General features: G+C 39.0%; 1 protein-coding gene across 1 annotated transcript; it reads left to right on the forward strand.

Moving 5' to 3' along the window:
* Positions 1-10,096: 10,096 nt before the first annotated feature.
* FOMMEDRAFT_96021 (uncharacterized protein) lies at positions 10,097-10,597 on the forward strand (the record flags this gene model as incomplete). The annotated part of the gene is made up of 1 exon (XM_007270929.1): positions 10,097-10,597. One exon carries the CDS (start codon positions 10,097-10,099, stop codon positions 10,595-10,597), a length of 501 nt encoding a protein of 166 aa, XP_007270991.1.
* Positions 10,598-12,751: the final 2,154 nt, after the last annotated feature.

The raw sequence follows: 12,751 nt of genomic DNA on the forward strand, positions 1-12,751 counted from the left end.
CCCTTCAGTACTACATTCACTGTTGGGCCTCTACAAAATCCTAGAGTATGTAGTCAGAGTCTAAGAGTTCTGAGGTGACTTCTAGATTTGTAGAAAAGACTTCTTACTACAAATCCTGCTTGTTACTCATTATTACTCTAATGACCTAACAGATATACTGTTGCTTTAGCAGACAGTCCTTAATCTAGTACTCTGACTTTCTGCAGGTAAAGTATACTCCTTACTTTCAGGCTTCTCTAATGTCTATTAGAACAGATTGATTGTAAATTACAGGCAGATTGATTCAAGGACTTGGAACTGTCAGAGCTAGACACATGTACAGGTGTTCTACACAGACTTGACACATCCAGGCTGCAGCTTGGTCAAAGGAGATGGCACACATCTTCTACTCAGTGTAAGTAACCAGTTCTAGTATTATCCTAAGAATCTTATCAACCAGTTCTGGGTGAAGAGCTTTTTCAAGCATTCTAATAAGGACATTATTGAACCTGAGTGTGAATCCTACCTTCTGAGCCAGGATATCAAACTCCTGAAAGAAGGCATTAGTAGAATGTTTGCCCTGTCACAGAGACACAAGTTTGTTCTGTACATTACACTTCTTATTCAGATCAATAAAGGAAGCACAGAGCTGCCTTATGAATTCTGAGTATGACTCATTATTCTGAAGTCAGATCAGGCTTCCAATCTAATAGCCTTTGATCCAGTTCTGGGCCTAGGTGGCCACATTGCCTTCCTTCATGAAGGAGAGGACAAATAGGATGTAATTAAGATCTGAGGATAGATCAGTCAATGTAGCAGCCATGTATAGTTCAACTTAGTGCTGGAAGTCCTTAAAGTACTGTCTATTAAAGTCCAAAGAGTAAGCTACATGTACTTTCTTTCTAGAACAGGTTGCAACTTCTAGAACAATCAGAGTAGGTTCTGAGAGGGCTGGGGGCACATAGTTGGTAAAGGCCTCTTGGATGAAGGTCTATACATATTAAGCTAGGTCTGCTTGTAACTACTAATCTGGTAGGACAGTAGGGGTGGCAGTCAGTGTAGGAGGGTCCATGTCTACACTACAAAGGAATCAGTACTAAACTAAAAGGGGTGATGAATAGAAGAAGGGTGGCAAACATTTAAAAGGGGTTTAGGGAGTTTAAAATTTAAAAATGTAGAAGGGTTGGGACAAAGAAAAGAGATTAACACAACAGTAAGTACTAATACTCAAAATGTAGGAGAGTTGTAGAGTAGTAATGAGTAGTCTTGATCTAATGTCAGCAACAGTGTAGAGGGGACCCAAAGGCTCAGCAAGAGGACCCAGACTACAACTATCCTACACAACAGAAATATAGGACACAAGTACTAGAACATAGTTGGAACTTGCAGAACAGGTGGAGAGAGAGAGAGTGAGACAAGAGTAGAGTATATAGATTGAGTCTAAGAGTACAGGACTACCTAGAGTAGACAAGATCAAGACTATAGGACCAGTCTGATCTTGTACACCTATATATACTAAACTACACAAGAGTACTCAGAGAGTATAAGCTACTAAGAATGATAAGCTACAAAGAATGAAAGAAAGGGAGGGTCAAAGATAAAGGTACAAAGAATGAAGGGATGAACAAAGGGTAAGAGACTATAGAATGAACAAAGAATGAAGGGGTGGTCAAAGGAATAGAATAATGAAGTAAGGAAGGGTAGTAGTAAGAGTCAGCACACATATAGTCTATAGACAGTGCCTCTGAGGGATAGAAGTCCTAAGTTCCAGTATAGAAGGGTGTAGAACCCTCAGAACTGAAGGTATGGGAGTAGAGAATTGTAACAGTTCTAAGCCTATAATATGTATGTGATCTATACATCCTATAATATGAGCAGCTTGTGTGAGTCCATCCTAAGACTGTACACATTTGTGAATCTGGTTACAAATGTTTTACAATACAGAATAGTTAGGTGTTCTTGAGAGACACTTTTATAAGCTATGTGGATGTTCAGAATTGATTACTGTGATTGTCTACATATAATGTTTGGTTCTTAGTATGATACTAATTGTTTTATTACACATTAGAGAATATAGACTAAGAGGCTATTATACAAAAGAGGCACAAGTTACTATATTAGGCAAGAAATGGATTGGCTGTACTGCTCAGTTCTAACATTACCTTCCTCCTTAGATTGTATGTCTTAAACAACTGAATTTAGGGACTATTTTGTCTAAGTAAAGTGTTAAAGTTTCTGAAGGTTCCTTTTAGAATGTTCAGTTGTCTTAGAGTACTAGGATGGACTTTGTAAAAATCCCTACCAGTATCCTAAGTATGAGTAAGGTTGTTCTCAGGCTGCCAAGTTGCTTCCTAGTATCCTACCCATTTGACAAAGAACTAAAGCTTTCCCTTGTAGAGTTAAGAGTTAAGGATAGTCTCAACTTTGTATTTGATCTTATTATCTATAAGTTCTGGGGGAGGAGGAGGAGGAGCCTTCTAAATATTAAAGACTTGAGGAACATATAGTTTGAGCAGAATCTTATTAAACACTAGGTGAATTAACTATCTTTAAAGTAGTTTAAGCTTATATATACTAGCTCTAACTTTTTGAGTCAACCTTAAAGGGACTAAACCACTTGTTATCAAACTTTTTAATAAGTCTAGTTGTCTTTATGTTCCTTGAGTCCAAACACACTATATCTCCTGACTTGTACTATATAGAGGGGCTTAAATAACAATCATAGTACTTTTTCATAGTTTTAGTAGCTTAGTCCAGGCTTTTCTTTACAAGTTCCTAAACATCTTTAATATGCTTAGCCTATTGTTCAACTGAATATGTACCAGTCTTAGTCAAAATCAATCTAAAGCCTATAGAATGTCTTCCAGAGTTGACATAAAACAGAGAGAACTTTGTAACAGAGTGTTCTCAATTGTTATATACAAACTCAGCTATAGAAATCCATTCTGCCCAGTCTGACTGTCTATAGTTAACATACAAGTAGAGATACTGTTCTATCTCTTAATTAATACACTCAGTTTGACCATTAGTTTAAGGATAATATACTGTAGAGGGATTCCCTTTAATATAAAGAGCTTTATAAAGTTCCCTTATAAACTTAGTATCAAATTACAGTCCTCTGTCATGTATAATTTTCCTAGACAATCTATAGAGTCTGAAGACTTGATCCCTGTACAGTCTAGCCATTCTCTCAGCTGTAACCTTTGTAGTAGTAGGAAGAGTATGTATTTACTTAGAGAAACAATCTACAATAATACAAATAGTGTTAAATCCCTTTGACTCAGACAATTCACCAATTAAATCAACAGATATTACCTACTAAGGTCCAGTAAGTGTATTATGAGGATGTAATGCCTTTTGTCTTATATTGTACAGGGATTTTGTTCTTTAGCATTTATTATAGTCTTAAACATACTTCTTAGTGTCTGTCCTCATTTGTGACTACTAGAACTCTCTCTGAATTATTTCAAGCATCTTCCTATACTCTAAATGTTCTACAAGCAGGGAATCATAATATTCCTTCAGAACCATTAGTACAAGGTCTAATGGAACATATATCTTTGAATTTCTACACATATAGTTATCTTTAATAAGTATACTAGCTAGGTACTCCTCTCCTTTATCTAATAATTCCTACTAAGTGTCCTAGATCTTTTACAGAATGACTTTACTGCCTGTATACACTATTCCTCTTAACCAGGAGTCTTTAATAAAGGTAACATCTTTGTTATCATGTTCTCCCTTATCAAATTAAGGACTTCTAGACAGTGTATCTGCTTTTACAAGTGTTTTTCCAGATTTATACATTAAAACAAAGTTATAGTCTACTAGTTCCATTCTCTAGCAAGCCTGTCTGTAGTTTAACTTGTAGGGAGCCTTAAAGTATGTCAAATTGGTATGGTCAGACCATACTTCAAAGGTTTGTCTTACTCCTGTCACACTCACACAACACATACATTCTGATATGTTCTGATCAGAAGGGCTCAGTTGTATCAAAGTTGTATCATCCTCACATTAGCAATCCTTTGATTACGTCATCATTGCCCACACAATAGTCTTGGTTGCTCAACTCAGACTAGTTGGGTTCCAGACTCTAGTTCTGATTCACAAAGGCAAGACTCTGAGCCTTTGGACAGCTGGTTGATTAATACAAAGGGGACTCAGATTCAGAGTCCTGGATGGGTTGATACAAAGGAGACAGTAGTAGATTTGTTCACAAAGGACTAGTAGCTACAAAGGACTCATAATTTCTATAAATACCCTCATGTAATTCATACTTTCTAGCAATCAAGTTACTCTCTACTGTGACTCTTAGTGTGTAGTTTGACAGTCTCCTCAGTTAACATTCCATCTTGCTTTGTCTTGTCTTGTATTACCTTGTTCTGAAGTACAGCTTTGTTGTTCTACACTACTCTTGTCTTGTTAATTGTCACCTTTGGAACTTGTATGTTCTACTCAGATCTACCTATTCCTTCTCACTCTTGACCCCTCTCAGTGTTTGTACCTTACAGACTCAACTGACCTCTTCTACCTTAACCAGTACTTAAGATCAACATTTTGGAGTCTACTGTGAGGGGGGTTTCTCAAGGTGTCTTGAGTAGGCCAAGCAGCTAACAGGTGGCAGTACTACTGAGAGCACACTAACTCAATCACTAAAGAATCAGATTCTGGACCTGAATTAGATTTGGTTGACTGTAACCTCTTACAACCTGTATCCTACACACCCAGTCCTGTTTCTGAAGGGGTTTCTGTACAACCTCTTAAGCAATCCAGCTCAGCTTCACTATCTATGTTTCATAGTTTGTTCCCTAGTTTGTTTCCATTGACCTCTACACACAACTCTACTTGTTCTGTGTCTCCTATTCTGTCTGTTTAAGAAGAGGACCACACAATCACTCTAGTGTTTCTACCAATTCTGATTGTTCTGACAGTTCCAAGTATACAGAACAATCCAATAAGTTCCTAGTCTCAACAGATGAGCTCACAGAATAATCTGAGTGGCTCACCTACTGTAGCTAGTACTCTAAGTGGCCAGCTAGTCACAACCAATGTTCTGAATGCTCTACTAGTTACAATCCAAGGACAGACCAGCCTGCCCCTACACTAAACAAGCTGTAATGCTCCCTGTTATGACAGAACCAACATACAGGACCTGCCTTGGTTCCTTAAAGAAGTAGAAATGATTGGAGATGAGTTCCAACTTTCCAATCAACAGTTTATCTAGAGAGTAAAATATTATGCTAACCAATCTGATTCTAAGATCTAGGCCTCAATACCTAAAGCTACAAATGGTGCCTCAGATTAGCAAGCTGCTCAAGTAGCAATTCTCAGATTATACCTGTCCCTCAACTGTAATTACTACTATACAAAGAATGACCTCTGTATCCTGGTCCAACAATAGGCTGTCACCAGAATCCAGAACTGAGAGGAGTTTGTAGAGTACCAGTACAAATTCTAGAAGATAGTAAGCTTCCTAGTCTTAAAGAAAGAAATCATGGAAGAAGATTGGAACAAAGTATTCCTCAACAGTATCACAAGTGCCTTCAAAGATTAGCTAACTCTCTGTTTACTAGCCCACAACCCTAACCACAACAGTTGTATGGCTTACACATACACTAAAGTTGTTGAGGCTGCCAAACTTATGTAGGGATGTATGGCTTTGTAATGCTTGGGAAAGACAGCCAATGTGACTGGAACAACAAGTTCCAGAACCATTCTAATAAAGAAAGAAGATGTAAACATAGTCACCATCCTTAATTTGCTCTACTCATTCTAAAGCAAGTTAGACTTGTTTGAATGTAAGACCAGTTCCCTGTTTGTAGGAAACACAGGTATGCAATCTGTACAATCTGTACAATCTGCTCATTCTGTAGGGCTGCCCTACAACACAAACTGCTCCTTCTACAGAGAAGACAGACACTTCATTTGCTTGTGTCCAAAGGTTAATAAGTTCATTTGCAACAGAAAGTGCATCCAGAACACATCTGGAAAGGTTGTTCTCCCTAACAGATTGTTTGTTCTGTCAACAATCTAAGGCTAACTACTCATGGATTGTTTCAACCAGTATCACACAACCAACCCTAGAAAGTGTGCCCAAGTCTCCTGAGACATACAGGACACACTACTACATATAGTGTCCCTCCTCAAAATTGCAAAGCCAGCACTAGTATCCTAAACATTGTTTACTGTTCCAGCCACATATATTGAAGAAGTCTTAAAAGTAGAATACAAGGTTGAAAGACTTGAAGTCTTACTTAGAGAGGTAAAGAAGAAAGTTGCTACTAGTAAGAAGCTCAAGTTTGACAGAGTAGAGGTCCTAAGGTATGGAACAACAAGTGTTCTAAAGAAGAAGGACAAGGAACCTAAGCTGGAACCAAAGCCTACACTACCTGCCAAAGTAAGCCAGGCCCTGAAGTATGACAGATTAAAGTATGCTGACAAGCCTACTGTCAGACCACTACTAGAACCACATTAGTACTGTAATCTCTCTCCTATTGAAGACTCTGTCATTGTCTAACAGATAGTCTCTTGTGTTCTAGACTCTAGCATCAGCCTCACCCTGAAGGAGCTGTTGTCAATTACACCTAATGTCTGAAAGCAAGTCAAGGAACTGTCATCCACTAGGTGAGTTCCAAACACTGCTACACACCTTGTCTTGACAGAACCCTCAGAACCAACAACTTCCAAAGATGCAATCATAGCTTAAGTCTCACAGTACACATAGAGCCTAGAGTTGGTTACAGAACAGGCTATACTGTTACATACAGTTAAAGCCATCTTCAAAGATACTGAAGAAATCCACTGTATTCTAGACCAAGGAGCAACACTCTGTATCATTCACAAGGATGTATAGAAACGTCTCAGAATCCATCTGTGTTCCAATCTTACAATTATGCTTGAAACTACTAACTCCAGACAAGCACTAACACTCAGTACTGTTGAGAATGTAAAGATCAATATTGCTAGAGTCAACATTGCCCTCCAAGCTCAAGTTGTTTGTCAAGCCCTGTTTGAGGCACTCCTAGGCTGACCATTCTTTACTATCACAGAATGCAAAATGAAGGACTTCATTAATAGCAACTAATCCATAACACTATCAGATCCCTCAGATTGTCAACAGAAGTGCTAAGTTATGACTAGAACACAAACTGTTCTGTAGAAACACAACAAACAAGGATTTGTAGTAATCACTAATCTCTCAACCCTTATATTAGTTAATCAGCCCCTTAGTGTTTAGGACAAACAGTGTTCTGATTTAAGTTCTGATACTACTGAAGCTATAATTCCTGACACACACACACCATCCTACAATAGACATGTACTAGTCTCTACCATAGTCAATCCACTCCTTAGTTGTCCAGTCACCCTGTCAGCTGCCCCAGGATTAGACCCCTTTGTTCTATACATGCCTGACAGCCCTAGAGAAAACGTATTTGTATACAAGAAGGTAGTAAAGAAGGTTAGACCAGTTGCTAGAACTCTCCTAGAAGAGTTTTGGATTGTTTGACAGAAGCATTCTGATCTGTCAAAGAACATGCTAGAACTACTACTGCACCCTAAGCTGTTTGTCCCAACACACTGTTTCACACAAGAACACATGGAAGCTCTTAACATTGATCCATACAACTTCCTCTGGCCAGAAGAGCACCAGCTTTTGATTAACCTGATTTCAATGTATGAGGACACCTTTGCCTGGAACAAGCTCAAGAAAGGTGCCCTGGACCCAGAATACTTTGATCTGATTTTGATTCCAACTGTTCTACATATTCCATGGGTACAAAGGAACATCCAGATTCTACAGGGAAACCTTGACACAGTTGTGAAAATTCTCAAAGACAAAATTGCTACTAGAGTTTACAAGCTGTCAAACTCATCTTACTGTTCCTGATAGTTTACTATAGTAAAGAAAGACAGAAAGTCTCTACACCTAGTCCACAACCTCCAGGAACTCAACTGAGTTTCAATCTGAGACTCATCCATACCTCTAATGATTGAACAGGTTGTTGAATCCTTCTCCAGAAGGGCCATTTACTCTGTACTAGATCTCTTTGTTACCTTTGACCAACACTCTCTCAATGAATGCTCTCACAATCTTACAACGTTTCAGACACTACTCAGAACGTTCTGACTTACTGTTATTCTGATGAGTTATACTAATTCTTTTCAAATTATACATAGTGATATTACTTTTATTTTACAGGACAAAATTCCTAATACAGTACAACCCTACACTGATAACATCTATGTCAAAGGCAGAACTACAAGATACAAACTTCCAGACAGAACATACGAAACTGTTCCTGGAAACCCTAGTATCCAACAATTTGTATAGGAACACACTCACAACCTAAACTGTATCATACAGCAAGTTAAAGCAGTCCATGGAACGTTCTCCAGTCTAAAGCTGTGTGTGTTCTAACTGTACACAACTGTCTTAGGTCATAAGTGTACCTATGCTAGAAGGGAGCCAGATGATTCAAAAGTCCAGAAAATCTGTAACTAGCCTACATGTCAATCTGTCTCTGAAGTTAGAGGATTCCTTAGAACTGTAGGTGTCCTCCACATGTTTATTCGAAATTTTGCTCAGCTTACTAGACCACTCACACATTTGACTAAGCACAATGTTCTGTTTGAGTTCTGTTCAGAACACATGGTAGTGATGGACAAACTCAAAGACACTGTTATCAATAGCCCTGCCTTATGTGCCATTGACTATGAGTCAGACATGGAGGTTATTGTTACTATGGACTCATCTATTATTGGTGTAGGATTCTATCTTAGACAAGAACACCTTGACAGTTGTTGTTGAATCAACTGATTTGGATCAATTAACTGGAACAAAGCACAATCCTGATACTCCCAAGCTAAGATTGAACTCTTCAGATTGTTCTGCACACTCTGTGCCCTACAAATTCACCTTATCAGAGTAAGGAAGTTAGTAGTGGAAATGGATACTGTCTATGTTAAGGGTATGATAAATAACCCAGACTTACAGCCAAATGCCACAATCAACAGATAGATTGCCAGAATCCTACTGTTCAACTTCAAGTTCCAACACATTCCAGCCCTACAGTTTGCTTGTACTAACAGACTGTCTCAACATCTGTGTGCTGAAGCCGACCCAGAAGAAGAAGATGACTTTGAGGAATGGATTGACCAAGCTTATACTTTCTGTTACAGTTCTGTGTTCACTGTTCCAAACAATACCAAACCTTCCAAGACATTTCTGACAACTGATCATACATGTGCTAGAGAATATTGTCTCAGACAAGTCAAGACCTTCCTGGAAACATGCCTCCAACTGCCTAGGATGGAAAATCACAAATTCACCACCTTTGTTCACTATGCAACCACTTTCTTTGTCAAGACTGGCCAACTGTGGTAGAAAACCCAGAACAGTAACCACCAACTTGTAATAGAACCCAACCAACAATAGAATCTTGTCAAGACTGTGTATGACAATCTCAGACATAAAGGAGTCTACTCTGTCTAGGCTAGACTTCTTGACTGCTTCTGGTGGCCTAGCCTCAGACCTGACATTAAGTACTACATCCACACCTACCACAAATGCTAACTCTGTCAGACAACTCAAATCCTGATCCCTCCCAGCATTCTAAAGATTGCCCTGTTATTTGCTAAGGTACACATCAACACTAAGTTCATGCTGAAAGCAGGAGGGTTCTGATACATTGTTCATACTCAATGTACACTCTCCAGCTACCCTGAGTTCTGCTTACTCTGTTCTAAAACCAGACAAAGTATCAGACAATTCATTTTTGAAGATATTCTCTGTTGATTTAGTGTGTGCCCAGAACTTGTTACTAACAACAGAACCCTGTTTGTCACTGTACTAGATTGGCTTCACAACTGATACCACATTAATCACATCTGTATTAGTGTATACAACTCTCAAGCTAATAGTATTATTAAACACTGCCACTTCAACATACAGGAAGCCCTTATAAAGGCTGCTGAAGGGAATGAACTATGATAGTATGAACATACACATTCTGTCTTTTGGTCAGATCAGATTATGATCTGTTACACAACTGGCATGTCCCCTTATTTTATTGTCCATAGTGTTGAACCACTTCTCTCATTCAATATTACAGAAGTAATGTATCTTGCTCCAGTACCAGACAAACTCATAACAACAACAGAACTCATTATAACTCAAGCATGTCAACTACAGAAATGTCTGGCCAACCTTCAAGCTATCACAGAATGTGTTCATGCAGACCAGATTGCTTCACTCCAACAATTTGAAGAAACATACAAACATTTGATCAAAGATTTTAACTTTGAACCCAGTCAACTAGTCCTCATACACAACTCCAAATCACAAATGGATCTTGGACAAAAAGCCAAGCTATACTATCTCAGACCATACATAGTAGTCTGTCATACACAAGGAGGATCCTATATTGTAGCTGAACTTGATGGATCAGTCTCCTGTCTTCACATTACAGTGTTCTGCTTGGTTCTGTACTTTGCCTACACTACACTCTCAATTCTAGTTACACATCTTGTTGAAAACTTTGGTCCAGCTAATGAAATCAACAACACTAACAACCTGCTACTGTCAGACAAGCCTTCCAAGGACTCTGACTCTGACTAAAGGCCAATTGTGGCCAACCACTATAGACCTATGTGTTCCTTACTTTCTTGAATTTGCCTTTTTCTATTAACCCCTTATAATATTCTAGACAACATTCTAATCCTGTTCTGCTCTATCTTCTGTTTTTCTTTAATTTTGCTTTTAACTAATTGTAGATTATAGTTAGACTTACACTTTGAACCTGTATGGTTTTCCCTGTAGTACATTTTTTCCCACTGGGTTTTTTGTACACAGGTTTTTGTCCAGCAGCCCTTAGACCACTTTTGCATTTCTTTGGTCACAACAGCCTCAAAGTCATGTACTGAGAGCTTTGTTCTGTTCTGTTCTGTTCTGTTCTGTTCTTGTTCTGTTCTCACACTGTTCTTGTTCTATTTTGGTTCTGTTTTTGTTCTGTTTCTTTTTCGGTTTTGTTCCATACTTGTTCTGTTCTCATTCTGTTAGTTTGCCTTACTTTCAGTATGCATATGGTCTTGCCTCTGTTGTTTACCTATCAATGCTGAGTCACTCTTATTACCTTACAATTATCACACTCATGCTTTAGTAACATCATACATTACTATGAACATACAGAAAATACTATTCAAAACTATAGAGGGGGATTATATTTGGCTGCTTCTACAGGCAGCTTTTACATTGACTGTCTCACCTACACTGGTTCAGTTGTTCTGAACAGAATGTCTAATTCTGTCCATCCTTCTGTCCATCCTTCTAACACCTTGCCTTCACACCTATCCTAGCCTATAGCTGCTCCACATCCTGTATTATTGTATCCAACATTGTACAATAGGTAGCCACCTGCCTTCTAAGGACACAAAGCTTGTGTTTGAGCTCCAGATCCTCTCAGAACTCACTGTTGTCCAACAAGTGTTTTGAGAGTTCACCTAGAAGAATGTTGTCTTCAAAAGCTATCAGTATTAATCTTAGAACAACTTACCCAGATCCTCCAGACACACTCTTGATGGCCTAGCCACAGGGTATGGGTTTGTCACTATTGTCCTCCCCTGCCTCAACTGTACATCCCTTACTGCCTTACCAGTCTTTGCAAGAGAGTAACAGATCTTACTCTTCTTGTATGCTAAGCATACAATTGTCTCACCATGCTCTTGAATACACACTACATGCTGACAGACACAGCTACTACACCTCTGACTTGTCAAAGGTGTCAGGCTACTGTCTGGCACTGACTCTGGCACTAGAGAACTGTTCTGGAACTGCAACTCAACCTGCCTGTTTTCAACCTCCTCCACTACCCAGTCTGTCTCATAGAAGTCTGATATATACAACACAGAACACCTCCTGCCCAAATATATGTAATCTGCATCTAGATCAAGTGACTAGTAGTAGTCAGTCAAATCATTAATAAGTAAAGAAGGGACTACATACTGCTTGAGTTGTTCTCCTCATCATTCTGACAGCCTGGTTGCACTCCTTACTACTCACAAAGGAGTGTGTCCAACCTCTTGTTATCTAGCATTTGATCCTGCTTGTGTACTCAGTACATGGACAACTCATACTCTAGCTCAGAACCTGGTAGAATGTCTGGTTCACCCATAGGAGCACCTGTCTCAGCATCCTAGACAGTGCACCTAACTACATTGGACAGTCTCAGAACTACAACCTCTACTACCTGCTTTGTCAGAGGAGTAATGCTTGGTTTGTCAACAGTCATAGTATCTTTATACCCTTGAAGTGGTTTGCTAATCAGAGCATCCTTACAGTTACTGTACTCTGTATTAATTTGCAACACCTATGTTTTGAGTTAAAGCATGAGCTGCTACAGTGTAGCAAGCACAAAGCTGGCCTACACACTTGATACAGTGAGTGCATCCTAATCTGACTGTACTGTCTTGTCAGAAGACTCAGAGACAATGTAATGTCCAAGAACTTACCTGCAACTGTACCAGTTCTACCCTCCACTCTGTTGCCACCAATAGCCAATCCACCATCCTTGCACACTGTAGCAACTCCTGCATCCTTTAGGCAAGGGCCTGTACTCAGTTGTAGACCTGATTCACTTCTTACAACAATGACATAGTTGAAGAAGAAGGACAAACTCAAAAAGAAGCAGAAGATTAAAACATGAAGTGTGCCAGTTTGCAAATTTACACCCTTAGGTGTGACTGGGGACAGTCACATTCTAAAACACCTGGGAGA

The sequence above is a fragment of the Fomitiporia mediterranea genome (genome assembly GCF_000271605.1).
Source record: "Fomitiporia mediterranea MF3/22 unplaced genomic scaffold FOMMEscaffold_15, whole genome shotgun sequence".
Taxonomy (NCBI): domain Eukaryota; kingdom Fungi; phylum Basidiomycota; class Agaricomycetes; order Hymenochaetales; family Hymenochaetaceae; genus Fomitiporia; species Fomitiporia mediterranea.